We start from the raw sequence: 23,216 nt of genomic DNA, 5'->3' as shown, positions 1-23,216 counted from the left end.
CTGCACCTGCAAACCAACCTTTTGTGATTTATGCACAAGAACTCCTAAGTCCCTCAGCACCACAGCATGCTGCAATTTTTTACCATTTAAATAATAATTTGCTCTTTCATTTTTCCTTCCAAACTGGATGACCTCACATTTACCAACATTGTGCTCCATCTTCCCACTCACTTAACCTATCTACATCTCTCTGCAGACACTCTGCATCTTCTGCACAATTTGCTTTTCCACTCAATTTAGTATCATCAGCAAGATTAAATGCACTACGCTCGGCCCCCTCTTCCAGATCATTAATGTCTATCATGAACAGTTGCAAAATGGAATATAGGAAATGTTAATTCCAACAACAAACAGTCTTCAGATCTGAATATGGATTGTAGATTGAATTTAAAATGCAGGTCAGAACAATGGTCTTCCTGGAGTTGCATTTTGGGGTTAATTGCAGAACAGGAAACACCCAATTGACCTAAGATGTCTGCATATGCATGAAAGCAATAAACAGCCCATTGATCTGAGATGTCTGCATGTGCATGAATGCAGTTCAGAGACAGCAGTGATTAACACTCAATTTGGCTGCATTGATGTGAAGATCTAGATAATCTGTAAAATATATATGACTAAAAGGAAGCATTATGAATGCATTGTAACTATAGAAATTGTCTTCAATATATAAAATATGATGTAATATTGGGTCAGAGAGCCTCCATCCAGAGTGACTCCAAAGACTGTCAGCTTGTGTGTGCTGAATAAATAAATATTCTTATACTGCCTGTATTGTGTATCGTTAGTCCTGACAAAGGGTCTCGGCCCGAAACGTCGACAGTGCTTCTCCTTATAGATGCTGTCTGGCCTGCAGTGTTCCACCAGCATTTTGTGTGTGTTGTGTCTCTCTAGTGGCTTTCGTTGGCAGTCACATGGATTTCAGTAAGGTATTTGACAAGACCCACATGGTTGGTTGGCCCAGAAGGTTGAAACACAAGGGATCTAAGGTGAGCTGTTTAATTCGATCCAAAATTGGCTAGGTAATAGAAGGCATAGGGGAGTGGTGGAAGGATGTTTTTCTGACTACAAATCTGTGCCTAGTGGTGTAGCACAGGGATCAGTATTGGAACCGACACTGTTTGAAAAATATGTATCAACAACTTGGATGTGAATGTCAGTCTGTGAATTATATAAAATTGATGACATTGTAGATAGTGAGGAAGGTTGTCTAATGCTCCAGTAGGATATTAATCAGATAGAAAATTGGGTGAAGCAGTGGCAGATGGAACTTTAATTCCAACAAGAGAGAGATGATGCATCTTGAGAAGTCAGATAGGGGTAGGAGATATACAGTAAATGGTAGGGCACTAAGGAATGCTGATGAACAGAGGGACCTTACAGCCCATGTATATTGTTCCCTGAAAACATAGGTCAATAGAGTGGGGAAGACTTGTTTGCCTTCGTAAAAGAGGGCAAAGAATGTAGGAGTTGAGAGATTATTTGGCAACTTTACAGAACTTTAGTTAGGCTACACCTGGAATATTGTGTGCAGTTCTAGACTGTGATTGTGTTGGGCAGAGTGCAGAGGAGATTCACCATTGATTCCTGAATTGGAGGATTTTAGTTATGAGGAGAGATTAAATGGGCTAGGCTTGGTTTCCCTGGAGTGAAGGAGGCTGAGGGGTGACATAAGGCCATAAGACAAAGGAGCAGAATTATGCCATTCCACCTATCCAGTTTGCTCCGCCATTCCAACATGGCTGATTTATTATCCCACTGTCGTTTTGTGAAGGAAAGTTCCAAAGACTCCAAGACAGAAAAAAAATCACCTCCTCTATTGCCTTTAGTGGACAAGAGTTGATTTTTAAACAGTGATTCTAGTTCTATATTCTCCCACAAGGGGAAACACAGTCATGCTGTCATGACTCCTCAGCAGTGTGCATGGTTCCATTACTTGATGTGGCATGATTTACAAAGCTACAAACCCAGGACTGGTTACACACATTGCTCGTGTTCATGGGCAGTGAACAGGCTTGAAGAAAACACATAAACTTCCTAAAGGACAAAGCTCTAATTCAACATTTTTTTTCCAGGCTGGGATACGACAACGGCACGAAGAATTTTTTTCATTGTATTTCAATGAAACAATAAACCAATTAGCAATTATAAAATGGTAGTGTAGTGGTTAGCACAACACTTTACAGTACCAGTGGACCTGGGTTCAATTCCTGCCGCTGCCTGTAAGGAACTTGTATGTTCTCCCCTTGACTACATGGGTTTTTTCCGAGTGCTCCAGTTTCCTCCTACAGTCCAAAGATGTATCGATTGGTAGGTCATTGTAAATTGCCCCATGATTAGGCTAGGGTTAAATCGGGGTTTGCTGGGCAGCGCAGCTCGAAGGGACAGTAGGGCCTATTCTGCACTGTATCTCAATAAGTAAATAAATATTTAAACCCAATCTTGCTGATGCACATACCTCCATCAGCAACCACCATACCCCTGATCCCCGTACCCTGCTGATATTTTCCTTGTCTGGGGCGGTCAACAAACTATGTTGTGTAAGCTGAGATCCATGAAATCTTGGGGTAAAACCAAACCAGCAACTTTCCTTGCTGAGCTTGTCTCGGTTCTGCAAGTGCACAGAGTGAGTGAATGGAAAGAGTCAGGAGGTCAGGAAAAACCATCATTTTAAATTACTTGTCCTTACAACTCTAAAACAATCCACTGGATGCCCCAGTGGACATCAAAAGCTACTATCAGAAAAATCATTTTCATTCTTTATTTCTAAAAACTAAAGCAAATCTAAGAGTGATCAGACCCCAGCCTTCGATTGTGAGATTTGCACAGCAAGAATGCTGTGGCAAATGTTAGCATCTCCCGCGGCTAGGAAATGAGCTGCTTGCACAAAGATTCCTGTGCTGCATCTAATCACTGACCACAAACATCCTTTCCAAAATTTCCCAGGGATGCTTGGTCACCTAGATTCCTGACAGTAATTCCCAAAGCTCCAGAATTAATCAGCTTTGACGGTTTTTTTTAAACAGCGCAGTTTTCGTCACTTCCAAGAGTCTAATCTCTCCCTTGGGCCTGTCAGCTGCTGAAGCAGACTCCACCAGTCTGTGAACTAGATGACAGGCAACCAGAGAGGTTGAAAATGCGCATCCTGCAGGCGTAGCTCCTCTGCTCTGAACTAACTTGGGGCGCTAGAGAAATGCAGGAAGATAGGAAGCAGATAGAAAGTCTTGATGAAAGGATAGATATAGTTAATCATTTTCCACTCTCTTAGCAACGAAAATGTACTTTCAAACTGAGCAAAGAGCGAGCTGCTGGAAGAACTCAGCAGGTCAGGCAGCATCTGTGGCGGAAAATAGACTGTCAGTATTTCAGGTTGAGACCCTCCATCTGGACTGTTCCAGCTCCAGGCTCTTTGAGTTCACATGCAAGAACAGTAGGACTCAGATGATCCCGCACACTACAGACTTGAGTGCTGAAATAGCAATTCTTCCAAACAATCGGATGTTAATTTTTTCAAGAAAAAATATTAATATCCCAACACTTTAATTTACTTTTCTTACGTGTTACGCACTATAATAATGAATTTCCCAGTGAACTGGGTAGTATCCAGAGAAACAGGACTCAGTTGAAAGTAAGCATGTAAATGGAGTCATGGTGAGCTGAGTGGAAGGGTGACAACTGGGTGCACACTCCCTCACTTCTCTCTTTCAAAGTAAGTGTAAAATTTGGACATAATATGATCGCTCCTATATCATGAGGCCATCAGTTAGTCTTGGTTTACACAGTCTGTTCTCTAGCTGCCTCCAGAATAGGTTCTTCTAAGAAATTATCCTGAAAATGCTCCGTGAACCGCTCAGTTACATTTCCTCCGCCCAGCATTTATTTTAGTCTATATGTAAATTAAAATAGCCATCATTATTGCTCTATCTCCCTGACAAGCCCTCACAATGTCATTCTAAAAAAAAATTCCCTACCACTTCCGCTGGTGACTTATTATCTTCACCCAAATCACTCTTACATCCCTGTTTCATTAACTTATTCTTCTCCGTCACTCTTAATAAACATTAATGAACATATTTGAGGCCTCAGCTAATAAAGAAAAGTACTGGTTTTGGTTTATTACTGTCACGTGTAGAGAGATACAGTGAAAAGCTTTTGTTTTCCTTGCCATTCATACAAATCATGCCATTCAGAATTACATCCAGGTAGTAAAAAGAAAACAGAAAGTTTAAAGAGTATCTAAATATCTAAGTATCTTAGGTATCTAAGTTTTTAGATACCCCCAGAGTCTGCAAGAGCGGGGGCGCAAGTAGACTCTCTGACTGACCTCGCGGTAATGAACCTTGGCATGGACACAACAATGAATCAAGAAAGTGTCAATATTCTTGAGAAACCAGCAGCTGGACATGTTCTTCAGACCTGTAGGTGTGGCTGGACTAAAGTAACATCAACTTGTGGTCTTAAAATTCATCAAGGACAGAAGAAATGCTTGAAAATCTCCAACCCAGGGCCCCGCATTGACCAGATTCTGTTACGAGGAAGGTCAAAACAGTTGGACGAAACTCAGTGGCAGGAAGAAACCCACAGTCCACAGAGTATCAGCACCCTACGGGATGTGGAAGAAGTTTCAGGCACAAACAGTAGTCCAAGACACAGCCAGGCACATCGTAAAGTGGAGAACATGCAAGGACGTAAGCCATGGGTGAAATGGCCAAAGTCTAACAGCAAGGAGTGGGAAACCATCAATGCAGATGTGAGCCTGATCTCAAGTGGCATCAAGGGATCAGCAGAAAAGAAGTTGGAGAAGATGGGCGACCTGATTTACAGCTACGGAAAGGAGAAATTTGGAGTGAAGGAACAAGTCAGCAGGAAAGGTATGTCTCCTCCCCACAAATCCCGTCATCTTCAGGAAATCCAACAACTTGTTAAAGAAAGAAGAGACCTGAGGAAATTGTGGGAAAAAGCAACAGCACAAGAGAGGGAGGGCATCAACCTCCTTCAAGAGGACCTACAACAGAGGCTCCTGAAGCTGCGCAGAGCAGAAAATTTAAGGAAACAACTCAAAAAGAAGGAAAAAGCAAGAACAGACTTCTACAAAGACCCCTTTAAATATGTGAAAGGCATTTTCACAAAAGAGAAAAGCAGATCCCTGAAAGCATCAAAAGAGGAGGTTGGAAGACATCTCAGAACCATCCACACCGATGAGCTAAAAGATGAACCGATACTTGTCCCAGCTGACATCCCACCAATCTCTCCCCCACAACATCAATTTAACATCAGCTCTCCCAAGCTGAGTGAGGTGAAAGAGGCAGTGAAGAAGGCAAGATCAGCATCAGTGCCAGGCCCTAACGGTGTTCCATATTGCGTCTACAAGAACACCCCGGATGATCTGAAATTACTCTGGAGAAACATCAGGGTTGTGTGGGAAAAGCAAGTGATCCCCAAAGCCTGGAGAAGAGCGGAGGGAGTTCTGATCCCAAAAGAAAAGAATTCGTCCACCATCGAACAGTTTCGCCAAATAAACCTTCTGAACATAGAAGGCAAGATCTTTTTCAGCATGTTGGCGCAAAGACTTACAAAGTATCTGAAACAAAACCATTTCATTGACACATCAATCCAAAAGGCTGGCATAGCAAGCCTCTCGGGATGCCTAGAACATACCAGTGTCATATGGCATCAAATCCAGACAGCTAAGAAAGAAGGAAAGGATCTGCATGTCTTGTTCCTCGACCTGGCCAATGCCTATGGATCAGTTCCTCATTCCCTGCTGTGGACTGCTTTTAAATTCTTTCAGGTGCCTGCAACAATAACAAATCTGGTAAAACACTACTTCCAGGATCTGCAAGTTTGTCTCACAACATCAGACTTCACCACAGCTTGGCAACCACTGGAAGTAGGCATCATGGCGGGGTGCACCATCTCCCCATTGGCCCTCACTATGGCAATGGAGTTCATTATCAGAGCCTCAAAATGGAGGAAGGAAAACGTCTACAGTTTGATCAAAGGTTACCACTGATACGAGCCTATATGGATGGTATAACAATACTGACGACAACTGTCCCCTGCACCAAGAGACTCCTGCAAAAGCTTCATCAAAACATCACATGGGCAAGGATGAAGATCAAGCCCAGCAAGTGCAGAAGCATCTCCATTGTCAAAGGTCAAGTCACGGATCAAAGATTTCATATTGACAGACCACCTGTCCCAACCGTTAGAAATGCCAGTGAAGAGCTTGGGTCGATGGTATGATGCTAAGCTCAAGGACACCGAGCAGTTTAAACGACTCAAAAAGGAAACCATCACGTACATAGCTCGCATCAACAAGACCCGGCTGCCAGGAAAACTCAAGCCATGGTGCTTCCGGTTCGGCATACTCCCAAGACTCATGTGACCTTTAACAGTGTATGAAATCCCCATCAACAAGGTGGAAAAGCTCGAAAGAGTGATCAGCACACATGTGAAACAGTGGCTTGGACTGCCACAATGCTTAAGTCCTGTTGGACTGTACAGGAACAGCAAATTGGAATTATCAATTATAAGTCTTGTGGAAGAATTCAAACGCACCAAAGCAAGGTTGGTCATGACCCTCACTGAATCTGAAGATACTATTATTTGAACAGCGCCCCCGTGTGGCAACAGGGAGGAATTGGACCCCATCTGAAGCCGTTCAGAGTGCGAAGTCTGCTCTTCACTTCAGGGATGTGGTTGGCCAAGTCCAACATGGGAGAGCTGGTCTCGGGCTCGTCCCAAAGGCTCCTCAATGGCACAAGGCAACATCAGTGCAGAAGAGCTGGCTCATGGTGGAGGAGGTGAGGAGACAGGAGGAGGCAGAGTGACACGCCAGGGCTGCCTCAACGGCCAAGCAGGGCCAATGGACTAATTGGGAGAGCCTGGAAAAGAGGAAACTCAGTTGGCGTGACATCTGGGAGATGGAGGGATCTCGGCTAAGTTTTGTCATCAGAGCCACTTATGACCTCCTACCAACACCCCAAAACCTGAACCAGTGGTGGGGAGAAGACCCCACTTGCTCTCTTTGTCAAGCACCTGCATCACTAAGGCACATTTTAACAAGATGCAGCACGAGCCTCAGCCAGGGGCAGTATACTTGGCGGCATAACCAAGTTCTCAGACAGCTGGCATCAATGTTGGAACAGAGGTGAATCACCACAAATGTTCTCCCACAAACATCGGCAAGAAATGTTCACATCACACAATTTGTACCAGCAGGTCAACCTCCTGAGCACCATATAACATCGAAAGAGGTAAGCATTCTGCAGGTTGCTCGGAACTGGAAAATGGACATGGACTTGGGAAAAAAAGCTTGTGTTTCCCCCAGACATTGCGGCTACAACACTTTGGCCAGACATGGTCCTGTGGTCCACAACAGCCAAGCTGACGCATGTTGTGGAATTGACAGTACCATGGGAAGATGGTGTTGAAGAAACTTATGAGAGGAAAAAGACCAAGTACTCTGAACTGGCAAATGAAGCTGTCCAGAATGGCTGGAAGATCAAGATTCTCCCTGTAGAAATGCGATGCAGGGGATTCCTGGCTACATCTACGACCAGTCTATTGAAGAAGATAGGGGTGAGGGGTTATTCACGCCAACAAACAATCAAGTCCTTGACAAATGCAGCAGAAGAAAGCAGTAATTGGATTTGGATTAAAAGGAGAGACAACTGGGCTGCAAGAGGAAGACAGGAGGGAAAGGAATTGGTGGGGGGGGGGTGTATCTGGGATGCCAGATAGCACCACTGAACCCTCTGGAGACATTGTGTGCTTATCAATGAAACGTCAAAGAAGGAGGGTGCCCACCTGATGACCCGGATGAGGTACCTACCCTCCTTGTCACCACTCCAAGCCCACTGCCAACACTGAGAGTGCCGACTTATCATAGGGATTGAAACATCAAGTCCTATTAGCTCTACTACTTTGGGAAGAAGAACTAAAAACTAGGGGGCATAGTGGTAAGGTGAAAGATTTAAAAGGGACCTAAGGGAGAATGTCTTCACACTGAGGATGGTGCATATATGGAACAAGCTGCTGGGGAAGTGGTTGAGGCAGGTACAATAACAACATACAAAAAACATATTTGGTAAGTATACCTACAGGAGGGCTTAGGCTAGGTATATGGTCCAAACACAAGCAAACAGGACTAGCTGGGTGGTTTCTTCATGCTTTATGACTCTAACATAGTGCTGCAGTTACAGAAAAGGTACAGGGCAAGTAGACAAATTGCTTTTTATTCACTCTATTCACCTGTCCTACTGCTTCTGTGAGTGTACACTTAAAGTTCCTTGATTTCCTTCACATCGATCAATATCTTGCTATTGATTGTCTACTCTTGTTTTGCCAAACCTACCAAAATACATTGCCTCACACTTCTCTGGATTAAATTCTATTTGCTTCTTTTCCGTCCAGCTGACCAGACCAACAGCTCCCCTCGTGACTGTCAACCGCATGATCAAGATTTGTATTATTTGCAAACTTTTTCCTCACACCCCCTACAAATGGTGCTAAATCATTCAATATATCACAAACAGCGAGGTGACTGAGTACTGAGTTCTATTGAATCTCAATGGAAACATTTTCCAAACACAAAAACACTTGGCAATCATTATCCTTTGCTTCCTGCCACTGCATCAATTTTGGATCTGATTTGTTGCTCTGTTTTGAAGGCTATAAGATACAATTTTTTTGTCCAGCCTGTCACATGATACTTCGTAAAAAAGCATTGCTATGATTAATAGTCTTCATCAAACTCACTGCTATCATCAACTCTAGTTGCTGTCTCTTCAAGAATTCTGTTAGTTGGAAATAGTTCAGAAAATGTGTGGCTTGGGTGGTTGATGTTGAGTTGAGTAGTTCTCCAATCTTGGCAATATACTTGCAAGCATTTTGTCACCATATGAGGAGACATCATCAGTGAGCTGTTGATTGTCTCCTCATACAGTGATAAAACGTTTGCAAGTAAATTGCCAGGATCGGAGAACAACTCAACCCAGACATTCAGTTAGTTCATAATGATTAATGATGTTCCCTTAACAAATCCAATCCAACTGTCCCCGGGCTGTTAGTTATTTTCTAAATAAAGGTTTATGGTATGCTTTCAGATAGATTCCAATAATTTGACCATTTATGAAGCTAAACTTATTTATATATTTATCTTTAATTAATTATTCATTATTATTGTTTTGATTTTTTTCTTTGTGTTTGCACTATTCGTGGTCTTTTGCACATTGCTTGTTTGTTCATCTTTGCTGAAGGCAGTTTTTCAGTGATTCTACTGTGTTTCTTTGTATTTATTGTGAATGCCCACAAGAAAACAAATCACAGGTTAGTATATGGTGATATATATGTACTTTGATAATAAAATTACTGTGAATTTTGAAACAAACTGATTTATTCCCCTCCTCCATGTCCATGTCTTCCAGTTCTCAGGCACCACATCTTTAGCCAGTAAAATTCCTGCCAGAGCCTCTACAGCTTCCTTGTTGGCTTCTTTGAGCACCCTGGATAAATCTTATCTGAGCCTGCCACTTTCAATGATACCACCCACTTGGTGACTAGGACTTCCCCTAGTACACAAGTTGGTCCTAATGACAATATCTGCACCATCCTCCTCTCCTCCTCTTCTGGGTATCAGATACAAAATATTCAATGAGAACTTCCTCACATTCTCCCCCTCCACAGCAGATTACCTCCTTGATCTCTAACAAGCCTTAGCAGTAATTATCCTCTTGCTCTTCATGAACTCATTTAAGCAGCTTAAATTTTCTGCTGCCAACAGCCAGGATCTCCTGGTGGCTAACCATTTTAATTCCACTTCCCACACTGAAATGTCAGACCACAACGTCATCCATTGGCTCAATGAGGCCAGATGCAGGTTGCAGGAGCAACACCTCATATTGTGCCTTGGTAGTATCCAACCTGACAGCACCAATATTGATTTCTTTTGGTAACCACTCCCCTTACTTCCCCCCCCCCCCCCCATCACTTTGTTTTCCATTTACCCTCTGGTCCCATTACCCCTTTTCTTTCCCTTCTCCTGCTCTCCCAACCTGCCCATCACCTTCACCTGGCTTCCCATTTCCTTTCTTTTGTTCAATGGTCTACTGTCCTCTCCTATCAGATTCCTACTTCTTCTTCAAGCTCTTTGCCACCCCCACCTATCACCTCACAGCTTCTTGCAGGATTCCCTTTGCCCTCCTGACCATCCCCGCTCACCTGGACACACTTATCACCTGCTAGTGTACTAGGTCCCACCCCCCACCTTCTTATTCTGGCTTTCCAGTCCTGATAATGAGTCTCAGCCAAAGCATTTCCCTCCAACCTGCAGAGCTGCTGTAGCATCTTGTATGTATTGTTCCAGATTTCCAGTGTCTCATCTCTCACAAGTTTTAAATTTTCTTTGATTTATCATTTTTACATGCTGTCTCTTTATTTTCCTAACCTTTTTCCAACTTCCTCTCAACACCTTCTATACATCTCCACTGCATTCAGCTCTTGCTTCCGCTCAGGTTTCTTGTTGTGCCTTATCCTATATGCTATTATGTTTGTTTTCTACAAAGAAAATTACAGTTCAAATCTCGCTGTGGAGTTATTATGACGACATGAAAATTGCTTTACAAGTGCAAATGCTTTAGTCTTTAAGGAGAGGGAAAGAAATGAATCCCAGGCAGGAAGTTAAATGACATGGGAATTAACAGAAATTAACACTGAACAATGTTCTACCATGGGGTGAACATATGCGATAATTTATTTGTAATGTAGGAGTGATATCAGATCCATTCAGCATGCCAAGAATGACTAGCATGTAAAAACGACTGACTGCTTGGTGCTATGAGGATAAGAAATTCCTTGTCATTCTAAATTAGTTTTTGAACAGACTATGCATTCTTTTGGTGATTAATTCCCAAAACATGCCGGGGGCACACATGCCCAACTTTCATCACCAAACACCTCCACTGCAGCGAGAGCAAACAGTCCTGACAGAAGCATAAGTGAAAACACGTTGCAAAAGCCTGCGTCTTTTCTCCCCCTTCTCCAGTGTTAGGAATCAGATTTTCAGTGTTTACACTCATCTGCTTTCTGACTGGCAACGATAAACACTAGATTTTGACTCAAATCTGTAGTGAAGGAAAGACAGGATCAGGCAGTACCACAACGTTGGATGAGAGACATTTAATCGGAGGCCTTCTCTCCTCTCAGTGGATGAACTGGCAAGAGCATTCCAGGGCGGCACGGTAGCACAATGGTTACCTTAACGCTTTACAGTATAGGTGACCCGGGTTCAATTCTCACTGCTGCCTGTAAGGAGTTAGTATGCTCTCCCTGTGGCAGCGTGGGTCCCCCCGGGTGCTCCGGTTTCCTCCCACAATCCAAAGACGTAGCACTTCGCAGATTAATTGGTCATTGTAAATTGTCCCATGATTAGGCTGGGATAAAATTGGGGCAGCGTGGCTCGAACAGCTGGAAAGACCTATTCCATGCCTATTCCATATTGCATATCTATAGATCTATAGAAAAGACCTATTCCATATCAACAAATCAATCAATAGGTAGAGATAGATAAATAAATCAATAGAAATGAAATAAGCAAGTCTCAGTCTTCAACCAAGACCATCAAATAGATTGTCTGCTATAACAAATAAGAGACTGTTAGGAGGCACAAGATGACAAAATCTGGAGTAACAATCAAAATGCTTGAGGAACTCAGTGGGTCAGGGAAATGGATATTTGATGTCTCGGGAGTCCAGGTGAAGAGCCTCAACCCAAAACGCCAACAGATGCTGCCTGACCCAATCCAGCTCGTTTGATTCCAACATCTCCAGTCTCTTGTATCTCCAAACAGATTATCAGGTTATTTATCTCATTTCTGTTTGCTGCCATATTTCCCCATGAGAAGGTTCTGAAAAAGCCTCTTGGCTCGTACAAGAGTGAGATAACCCTAGCTTCCCCATTGGGAGGAAACTGCCTACATGATTATACCCCAACTTCGTTTGATTTCTTTAATGTTTCAATCTAATCCCATCAGTCTCTTGCCAGATAGAGTCAAATCAAATTACCCACCGAGAAAGACCCAGACTGCTTCGCATCAGAGTGGCTACTTTCGGAGTTACGTAACCAGGCATGGACATCGACTCACACAAAGAAAGAAGCCACTAGCAGCAAATGGTATAACTGATTGGCTATGCCTTTCACTGTTGGTAGTGAAATATTTGTTAGCTAGGATACTCCTCCTTTTCCTTGAATTGTCCTTCAGAACTTTTTACATCAGCCTGAAAAAGCAGATACCTTTTCTTTCCCCTCAGAATATCCACAACACTGGTGATTCAGCACTTTATCAAATTAATAGTACTGATAATCAGTAAATTATTTTCTCAAGCACCGGAATGGAGCTTAAATCTATGACTTTAAGACTCAGGGGTATAAATTGAATTTAGTTATCAACATAAAGAATGAACTGAGATCGGTAACATAACACAGAAACTGTGGTTATATCCCAAGACAAAGCAAGGACTAGGAGTAGTGGCTGGAATGCTGTGCAGATAGCAGCTCGAGACACTTCCATTCTGTAACTTGTTTACGCTCTAACTCAAACTTTTTGGAACTGTACTAAACTATTTGGATTTAGGTACAATTTCAGGTGAGGAGTGCAAAAGAATGCCTGAAGGAAGAGGATCCAAACCCCAGCACAGGACACAGCCTTATCCACAAGTACTGACACATCAGGAAGCCTTCAGGCTAGAGCAGGTGCGGACAGCAAGTTGCAGCTGGATTGACAGTGAGGAACCATCTCACGTGTAACATCATTCCACATCGAAAAACTACAAATATTCAGGTATGAACAAGTGCGTTGGCATACAAACTCCCAGAAAGTTTCTTCAGAAGAAAACAGCCCTGCTAACTAAAAGTGGTTCTAGTCTAGTATCCTGCAGGGCTGGCAGACATCTAGTTGGGTCTTTCTCATGTCTCCGAGGAATGGTAGGACATTTGTTGGAAAGGTCTACACTGCTCAGTGTCAGGCTTGGTGTTGTCAGTGACATGTCCAGGTAATTTCATTCAGCACAGTATGTACATACAAAAGAGGTGTTGTGACGATGACAATCCAATTAACTATCTGCCAATCCTAAAGCTCTACCAAAGCTACCGTGCCTCATCGCCAGATACCATTACTGGTCAGGAGCTCTGGTCACGCTCCATGTAAATATACAGATAGCTGCAGTGGCCCAGGTTCTGACCTCTGGCCCTCGCTGCACGGAGCCTCCACATTCTCCCTCCGACTAGACGAGTTTCCACTGGGTCATCCATTTCTTTCCTCACTTCCCAAAAATGTGCAACATTTGCTTCTAACTTGCACCAACTCAGAGTACTTGATGGAAATGTGAATAGAACAGGTTACAGGGAAGATAGTGGGAAATGGAACTGCTCTGCCAGCTGGCAAAGACTTGATGGAATGAATGGCGTCGTATGGGGAAATGAAAGAGACTGCAAGCTTTCTGAAACCTGGGGCTCACCACAAAACCAGTTGGTGAACTTAACAACACACACGAAGTATGACAAACATGGAATTAAGGCTTGCTCTGAGATCCCTTTCTCTCCCTCATATGCAGTTTTGTTTATTGCACTGCATAAGTTATGAATGATTTGTTAATTTAAATTTATATCATTTGCACTTGTCACATTCATGCTTGCTGCTGCAAGAAAAGCTGATTTACAATGTATTTATACCCTGGCTATGTAAGACCATGACAATAATATTTAACTTGAAATTGCCTTGTTCATTCACTAATAATTGAGTTGCCTGGTGTAATCTAAAAAATGATTCACCTCCTCCTTCTAAGTTCAGCTGCTCTCAGTTTGGTTCCATATTAGCTCTCCTGGTCACACTTTCTGTTCATTCTCCATCCTTATCACAAGAAGTGAGTGAAAGGATTTGGAGGCAGTGGAGCAGTGAAGACTTTTTCCACAGGTCCACGTTGAGTGACAGGTTTAAGTGTGAATGGCTGCAGCGTGTTAAGGAAAAGCAACAAAAGCTTGGCAAATAAAGTGTTAATATAATCACTCCTTCACCTGAAACCAGTTCTCAGCTCTCTGATTGAAACTAAATCTCTGTAGCACTTGCAAAGCAAACCAAGAGCAGGGAGTGTTGACAGTTGTTCTAGATTGAGCTTGATAAAGAGTGGAGCTGTCTTCGTTGTTTGGAGTGTACTTTGAAACATGGAGTTACTGACAACTGCTATCCAATATAACCTGGGGGCTAAGCACTGGGAGGATGCAGCAAGCAACAGTACTCCATAAAGACTGAGACTTCGGGCTGTAGGTGCTTGCGATGTTGCAACTCATGTCCATGAAGGACCCAGAAATAACATGTGTGAGATTTTAAAAAACAAGATGATTTTAATTGCCGCATTTCTGCCATTCTGGTTTGCTTCATTTTAAGTAAGAGACAGTTTAAGCTGCAGATGCCTGTGTTAGAAATACCAGCTACATTGCTGATGTTCTTCTCGCTCCCTGTTTGTCACTTCCATCCCCTCCTTATCCCAATACCCTGTCTCTTTCCTCCCCTCCACTCATCTTTGCTCTTCCCTCTTACCCTCCCCCTGCCCTCTCACCCTTCTCTCCTCCCTTCCTTCTTCCCCTCTGCCTGCCCTCCTCCCCCCCTCTATTCCCTACCCACCCTGATTCACACAAAACTGGCTTGGCTCCACACACCACTGATTAGCCATGCTTTCAGGGTGTGACCGACTTTGAGCCTCGCCTTTATTAAAGAACGAAGTACAGCAGGAGAAGAGGATACAGAAACACTAATTTAATAGCCTCAGCTCCCTGTTTGTCTCCACTTAATCAGTGAAATTCACCGTTTAGCTTTGACACGAGCCCCATATTTCCAAAACATCAACTTCAGCCCTGTTCAGTATTTAAAGCCTTGAAAATTAAAAAAGACACTTGCTGGGAGTTTGAAATGAGAACAGAAAACACTGGGACACTCAACAGGTCAGGCAGCATCTGTGGAAGGTGAAAAATGGCCAACATCCCACAGGTCTGTGACCCTCCGCTAGAATTATTTAAAGATTCCTGGGTGGCGGGCATTGTCCGGGATTGGGAGGCACTGTTTACCTTGCTGTGAGTAACGCTTCGTCCGCCGGGGTTTACCGGCTTGGCCAAGGAACAGGGCCCTCACTCGACCCTCCCAGCTCTCGTGGCTGCCGACGTCCTTCACTCCACAGCGCGGCATGGACATCAGTTGGACTGTCCGCTCGTCCAGGACACCGCTGACCGGCAGGTGGGAAATCCACTGGAACTCTCTGCAGGGAAATCATGGAGGAGAGGATCGGTGAGGACATGGATCCCAGTGAGGCACAGCAAGAATGAACACACGAGCAGGAACCCGATGGTCTTATGAAATGGTGGGGAATGGAAGGTCAGAGAGGTCAAGAGGTCTATCTCTGAACTACGTGGGAAGTGAAGCAGAGAGAGGATGATGGGACTAAACACTTGCATCAAGTTATCCATAGTCACTGTACTAAAAATTTAATTTAAAGGGCATTTTGATAGTGTTTCAGTGCAAGGGAAATCAGCACAAATATCTCTCACTCCGGAAAAAATGGATTAATTTGTGTTGGGTTGGGTCAAGTTAATTGAGTGTGAGTTGCCAGGAATTGATATTGCATCATACAGGTCTCTCAAGGTGCCATGTGCCTGGAATGAGGAAACCGATTCAAAGATCTTTCCACCCTTCAACTCCCCCAATTACAGAGAGTGGCAAATTCTGAGGGTGGGAGCTGGGAACCCGACTGGGCTGAAAGGGATGTGAAACTGAGGATAGATCCTGGAAGTCCAAATGAGATGGGATGAGAGATTAGACTGAGGGTCAAGTTGTTTTATGGGAAGGATGTAATAGAGAAATGGAGGTCATTTAAGGGTGAAATTATGAGGGTACAGAATCTTTATGTTCCTGTTCGGTTGAAAGGAAAGATTAAAGGTTTGAAAGCGCCATGGTTTTCAAGGGATATTAGAAACTTGGTTCGAAAAAAGAGGGATGTCTACAATAGATATAGGCAGCATGGAGTAAAGGAATTGCTCGAGGAATATAAAGAATGTAAAAGGAAACTTAAGAAAGAGATTAGAAAAGCTAAAAGAAGTTACGAGTTTGGTTTGGCAAATAAGGTGGAAGTAAATCCGAAAGGCTTCTACAGTTATATTAAAAGCAAGAGGATAGTGAGGGATAAAATTGGTCCCTTAGAGAATCAGGGTGGTCAGCTATGTGTGGAGCCGAGGGAGATGGGAGAGATTTTGAACGATTTCTTCTCTTCGGTATTCACTAAGGAGAAGGATATCGAATGGTGTAAGGTGTGGGAAACAAGTAAGGAAGTTATGGAACCTATGACAATTAAAGAGGTGGAAGTACTGGCGCTTTTAAGAAATTTAAAAGTGGATAAATCTCCGGGTCCTGACCGGATATTCCCCAGGACCTTGAGGGAAGTTTGTGTAGAGATAGCAGGAGCTCTGACGGAGATCTTTCAGATGTCATTAGAAACAGGGATTGTGCCGGAGGATTGGCGTATTGCTCATGTGGTTCCATTGTTTAAAAAGGGTTCTAGAAGTAAGCCTGGCAATTATAGACCTGTCAGTTTGACATCAGTGGTGGGTAAATTAATGGAAAGTATTCTTAGAGATAGTATTTATAATTATCTGGATAGACAGGATCTGATTAGGAGTAGCCAGCATGGATTTGTGCGTGGAAGGTCATGTTTGACAAACCTTATTGAATTTTTTGAAGTAGTTACGAGGAATGTTGACGAGGGTAAGGCAGTGGATGTAGTCTATATGGACTTCAGCAAGGCCTTTGACAAAGTTCCACATGGAAGGTTAGTTAAGAAGGTTCAGTCGTTAGGTATTAGTGCTGGAGTAATAAAATGGATTCAACAGTGGCTAGATGGGAGATGCCAGAGAGTAGTGGTGGATAATTGTTTATCGGGATGGAGGCCGGTGACTAGCGGGGTGCCTCAGGGATCTGTTTTGGGCCCAATGTTGTTTGTAATATACATAAATGATCTGGATGATGGGGTGGTAAATTGGATTAGTAAGTATGCTGATGATACTAAGGTAGGAGGTGTTGTGGATAATGAGGTGGGTTTTCAAAGCTTGCAGGGAGATTTATGCCGGTTAGAAGAATGGGCTGAACGTTGGCAGATGGAGTTTAATGCTGAGAAGTGTGAGGTTCTACATTTTGGCAGGAATAATCCAAATAGAACATACAGGGTAAATGGTAGGGCATTGAGGAATGCAGTGGAACAGAGAGATCTAGGAATAACAGTGCATAGTTCCCTGAAGGTGGAGTCTCATGTAGATAGGGTGGTGAAGAAGGCTTTTGGAACGCTGGCCTTTATAAATCAGAGCATTGAGTACAGAAGTTGGGATGTAATGTTAAAATTGTACAAGGCATTGGTAAGGCCAAATTTGGAATATTGTGTACAGTTCTGGTCACCGAATTATAGGAAAGATATCAATAAATTAGAGAGAGTGCAGAGACGATTTACTAGGATGTTACCAGGGTTTCAGCACTTAAGTTACAGAGAAAGGTTGAACAAGTTAGGTCTCTATTCATTGGAGCGTAGAAGGTTGAGGGGGGATTTGATCGAGGTATTTAAAATGTTGAGAGGGATAGATAGAGTTGACGTGAATAGGCTGTTTCCATTGAGAGTAGGGGAGATTCAAACGAGAGGACATGATTTGAGAGTTAGGGGGCAAAAGTTTAAGGGAAACACGAGGGGGTATTTCTTTACTCAGAGAGTGATAGCTGTGTGGAATGAGCTTCCTGTAGAAGTAGTAGAGGCCAGATCAGTTGTGTCATTTAAGGTAAAATTGGATAGGTATATGGATAGGAAAGGAGTGGAGGGTTATGGGCTGAGTGCGGGTAGGTGGGACTAGGTGAGATTAAGAGTTCGGCACGGACTAGGAGGGCCGGAATGGCCTGTTTCCGTGCTGTGATTGTTATATGGTTATATGTTATATGGTTATTGATCATCAGAAAATAATCCTTAATGCAATAAGCTTTATCTGGAATTCAGTAATTCCTTAACTTATGAATGCTCAATTTACAAAATATTGTGTAGCAGGAGTGCCTCACTGAGCTGAGGATGTGTGTAGACTGACATATGGACTTCTCACAGTAGCCCAAGTTAGCCTGGCCCTTTCGCCACCAAGCCAGGTTCCAAGCCTGCACTAAAGACCAGCCCCAATGCAAGACCCACACAGATCACAGGCCTGGGCAGCAGCATATACACTCTCATGCTGAGTCTTTCACTTTGTGTGAGTTGCGTGTACATACAGTCGGCCCTCCTTATCCGCGGGTTCCACATGCGCAGATTCAACCAACCGCGGATCGAGAAAACCCGGAAGTTCTCTCTCCAGCACTCGTTGTTTGAGCATGTACAGACTATTTTTTCTTGTCATTATTCCCTAAACATTATTCCCTGCTCTGCGACGTCACTGGTGCCAAGCTGCATGGGTCCTAGTGTCCTTCCCTTGGACAACATCGGTGGCGTGGAGAGGGGAAGGCTTGCAGCTTGGGCAACTGCCGGTCTCCCATACAACCCTGCCCAGGCCTGCACCCTGGAAACTTTCCAAGGCGCAAATCCATGGTCTCATGAGACTAACGGATGCCTATAAAATTCCCTAAACAATAGAGTATAACAACTATTTACATAGCATTTACATTGTATTAGGTATTATAAGTAATCTAGAGGTTATTTAAAAGTACAGGCAGTTCCCGGGTTATGAATGAGTTCCGTTCCTGAGTTCGTCTTTAAGTCGGATTTGAAGTTGAAACAGGTGCATCCGGTATTATTTAGCATCAGTTAGTCAAAAGTTTGTCTTAGAATATAGTATATATTTTACTTTTCTATGCATATAAAACACTTAAGAAATGTATGTATTTCAATAATTAAACCACTGCATTGCTTAGTAATAATTGTAGCTTTCATCGGGGCAGGGCCTTTCACATGCTCCATTAAAATTGTTCCTATCATTGACCGACTGTAGCCTAATGCTTTTCCAGACTGATGGCATTTCACCTCTTTCTGATTGCTTCATTACTTCCACTTTATTTTCAATTGTGATTGTGATTATTTTCGTGAACAGAAACGCTGCAGATTCAGAGCTGCGCCGGGTCCTAAAGACCACCGCACTGAGACAGGTTAAATAAGGGACTTGAGCATCTGCGTCCCGGAACCAATCCCCCACAGATAAGGAGGGCCGACTGTATTTATTTATTTTGGCTATCTATTGAGATACAGCACAGAATAAACCCTTCCAGCCCCTCGAGCCGTGCCATCCAGCAGTCCCGCAATTTTAATCCTAGTCTAATCACAGGACAATTTACAATCATCCTACCAACGAGGGGAGGAAACCGGCACACCCAGAGGAAACCTACATGGTCACAGGGGGAACATACTAACTTCTACAGACAGTGGTGGGAATTGAACCCAGATCACTGGCACTGTAAAGCATTGTGCCCCATCTACCATCGATATGTACCAACGACTCCATCCAGTTTCCAAAAGCATGCTACTGGTGACCACTGCATTTGAGTTGTCTAAAAATTACATTCTGAATTGCAAAATACTTACAGAATCTGTGTCCAGTATTATCACACAGCTGTTGGATCTATACATATCATAACTGGTGTATCCTGTTGATTACAACAGTAGCAGTGTTTTTTTTTTTTAAAAAGCACTTTATTGGTTGTAAAAATACTTTGAGACATCCTAAGATTATGAAAATGTGATATAAAGTAAGCCTTTATTTTGCTTGTGCTTACTGTGCAGTAACTTCAAGAAGACAAACTGTGAACATACAGCAGAAAATGGGGTTTCTGTTCTATATCACTGTTTATGACTCTTTGGAGCCTCTTCATATCCCTAGCTGACTGCTTTCTGCAAATCCCTCTGTTCCCTCGCACTTCTCCAGCTGGACTCCAAACCTAATGACCACTGCTCCATATCAGGCAAGAAATATTAAATTATTGGCAATAAAATTGAAGTGAAACATTTTAGGACAAAAGAACTTGGTGCTAAATTATACACCATACAGTGAAGCAGAGAGTTTTAGCCACTGAGACAAACAAGATAATAAACATTGGCGAGACTATTAAAATAATCTTTAAAATCCAAGGTTTCTTAAAAATCACAGCGGTATTGCAGTTAATTGTTTAGGCTGCAGTAAGAACAGTATATCTAATTCCGAGCCTTTTAGTAGAGAAAATGTCAAGACCTTGAAAAGGGAACAAAATAGATTCCCTAAGAAGGTCCTGATGAAGGGAGATGGGGGAACCATTGCTTAGAAATCCAGTAGCATTGATTGTAGGAGTTGGGATGTTATGTCGCAGTTACACAAGACAAAAGTGAGGCTGCACCTGCAGTACTGTGTACAGTTTTAGCTACCATTGTTGGAAAGGTCTCATTAAACTAGAAAGAATACAAGCAAGACTTGTAAACATTGCCAGGACTCAAAGCATTGAGTTGTAGGGAGATGTTAGGCAGGCTAGAACTTCATTTCATTGGAGTGTAAAGGGCATTGAGAGAATGCAGGTATGGGAAAGAGAATCAAAAGGTAGAGGGTATAGGTTTAAGGTCAGAGGAGAAAGATTTAAAAGGGACATGAGGGGCAACTTCTTCAGGCGGAGGGTGATGTGCAAGTTCAAAGTTCCAAGTAAATTAATTATGAAAGTACATATATGTCACCATATACAACCCTGAGATTCATTTCCTTGCAGGCATACTCAATAAATCTAATAACCATTATAGAATCAGTGAAAGACCGTACCAATTTGGTGTACAATCAGTGTGCAAACAACAACAAACTGCGCAATACAAAAATAAATAAATAATAATAATGGTATTAATTAATTAATTGGCAACTAACATGGAGAACAGGAGATGAAAAGTCCTTGAAAGTGAGTCGATAGGTTGTGAGAACATTTCAATGACAGGGCGAGTGAAGTCGGTTCAAGAGCCTGATGGTTGAGAGGTAAGAGCTGTTCCTGAAGGGGGTGCTGTGAGTTCTGGGGCTCCCTTCCGATGGCAGCAGCAGTGAGAAGAGAGCATGCCCTGGATGGTGGGGCTACCTGATGATGGATGCTGCAACAATGCTCCGTGTAGATGTACTCAGTGGTGGGAGGGCTACCAGAGGGAGTGGTTGAGACAGGTACAATAACAATATCTTTACACATTTGGACAGAAAATGCTTGGAGGGGTGTGAACCAAATGTGAGCAAATGGGTCCACTTCAGATAGGCATCTTGGTTTTTGATTCTCAAAGTAAATATGTTGCAAGGTATCACAATGGGCTATTAAAGATTTAGAGTGACTGAGCTATGCAGACTGCTTTAAGTCCTGAAGTTAACTCTGAATCTGTTCTGAACTAGATTCCAGTCAGTTTCAGTGCCTGGGTTAATGATTAGTATCCATGCAACACACCAGCATCTGCAGATTTTCACTTGTTTGCGATCTGATTATTATCCACTCCCACTTTTGTATAAGCTGATCAAAGGATTAAGCAATACCTTCTCTCCACTGCCTTCCAATCTAATGTATGGTAATTAGGCTCACATACTGCACAGCTTCTACTTGGAACCAAGCCTGGCAAAAGATCTGGAGAAGTTGTACCAAATAAAGTATTAAGATTTACGAGTAGCATACAGCAAACATCTGGGCCAAGGTATGTTGTATAGATTTAACATTCGAGGAACTGTGTGCAGCGAAGAATCAACATCTGGGAAACTGCACACACTTGCTGTTCAATATTAAGGAAATTATATATACCAAAAGGACCAACATCTGGAAAACTACATATTATAAAGCGTCAAGATCCAGAAAACCACATTCAGCAAAGAATCAGTATCTGGAAAACTATACAAGCAATAAGGATCAACATCTGGAAAAGCAGTTACACTAAAGGTTTACTATAGTAGGAAGTGAATGCAGCAAAGGATTGGATGATATGAAACACATGTAAGGTTACGAGGTCACTGACATTTACAACACGTGTTTCAGCTGTGGGTGCATTCTGTCTTAAGAAAACTTCAGTTCCTGCAGTGCTAAAACCTGACAGAAACTCGAGTATCATTATGCACTGGGGTTTGTGTTATGACGTTCTTCAATAAAAGCTCTCTAGACCAACCCATCTGTTGACTAAAGAGGAATTGTCCTGTTGAAAAAATACAATGCAATCAGAAACCCTACCTGAATTTCTCAGGTGCAATGCAATATACACCTGGTGCCCAACCAGTCCATGCTGACTATAGTAATCTCAATTTCCTGTGTACAACCCATATCCGTCCAAGAACCTATGCAAGACCTTCTAAATTGTTACCATTATGCCTACCCTCTGCCTGAAAAGTTGCCCCTCAATTCCCTCTCCTCTCTCCCCTCTCACCCTGAATCTAAACTCCCTCATTTTGGACTCCCCTACACTGGAGAAAAGACTATTACACTCTACTTTATCTATACTTCTCATGATTTATACACTTCTCTAAGGTCACCACTCATTCTCCCACGTTCCAAGGAATATAGATCTAAGCTGACTGATCTCACTGTGAAAAGATACAATGCAAGTCAGAAACCCTACCTGATTTCCTGAGGTGTTATGCAACATACACCAGATGTCCCTTAGGGAGTCAGCAGTTGGATTTATTTCACAGTCCCAGTTAATGGAGGTTATTAACACTGAACCTTTCGTGCCTGCTGTCTAATAAATAGATGTATATTTTGCCCTTATTAAATTTTATTGGCACAGGGTGCAGCTGATCCACAGAAGTTAAGAAGAAGCAGAATTGAATCCTTCCCATTTCTCCGTGAGAGGGAGAAGACTGGACAGTAGCATGGTTTAATTTTCCAAACACACGCCACTTTGGCCTGCAGTTAGTAGCTTACTAATTATTTTTCAGTAAGTAGCCATCACTGAAAGGGCCGACATTTATTGCCCTTCCATAATCACCTTGAGAAGGTGGTGGTGAGTTATTTTCCCTATCAACCTGTTTGGCCACTTTCAGGGAGCTATGAACTTGTTACCCAAGATCCCTCTGCTCTTAACAGTGTACTGTCTCTTTACATTTGACCTGTCAAGGTGCAACACTTCACTTTGGCCAGGTTAGACTCCATCTACCATCTCTCTACCCATATCTGCAACTGATCTATATCCCTGTATTCTTTG

At 42.8% G+C, this 23,216-nt stretch overlaps 1 protein-coding gene across 2 annotated transcripts in view; it reads right to left on the bottom strand.

Annotated features, from left to right (window-relative positions):
• Window positions 1-23,216, bottom strand: part of mmp28 (matrix metallopeptidase 28) — an 88,324-nt gene that overhangs the window by 31,783 nt on the left and 33,325 nt on the right. For both annotated transcript variants that reach the window (XM_073053789.1, XM_073053790.1), the window contains exon 3: window positions 15,121-15,308. In XM_073053789.1, the coding sequence (XP_072909890.1) occupies window positions 15,121-15,308 (188 nt within the window). The remainder of the gene's footprint in view (window positions 1-15,120; window positions 15,309-23,216) is intronic.

This window comes from Hemitrygon akajei, chromosome 8, assembly GCF_048418815.1.
Source record: "Hemitrygon akajei chromosome 8, sHemAka1.3, whole genome shotgun sequence".
Taxonomy (NCBI): Eukaryota; Metazoa; Chordata; class Chondrichthyes; order Myliobatiformes; family Dasyatidae; genus Hemitrygon; species Hemitrygon akajei.
Note: the sequence above shows the minus strand (reverse complement) of the source record. Positions and strands in the feature narration are given on the sequence as shown.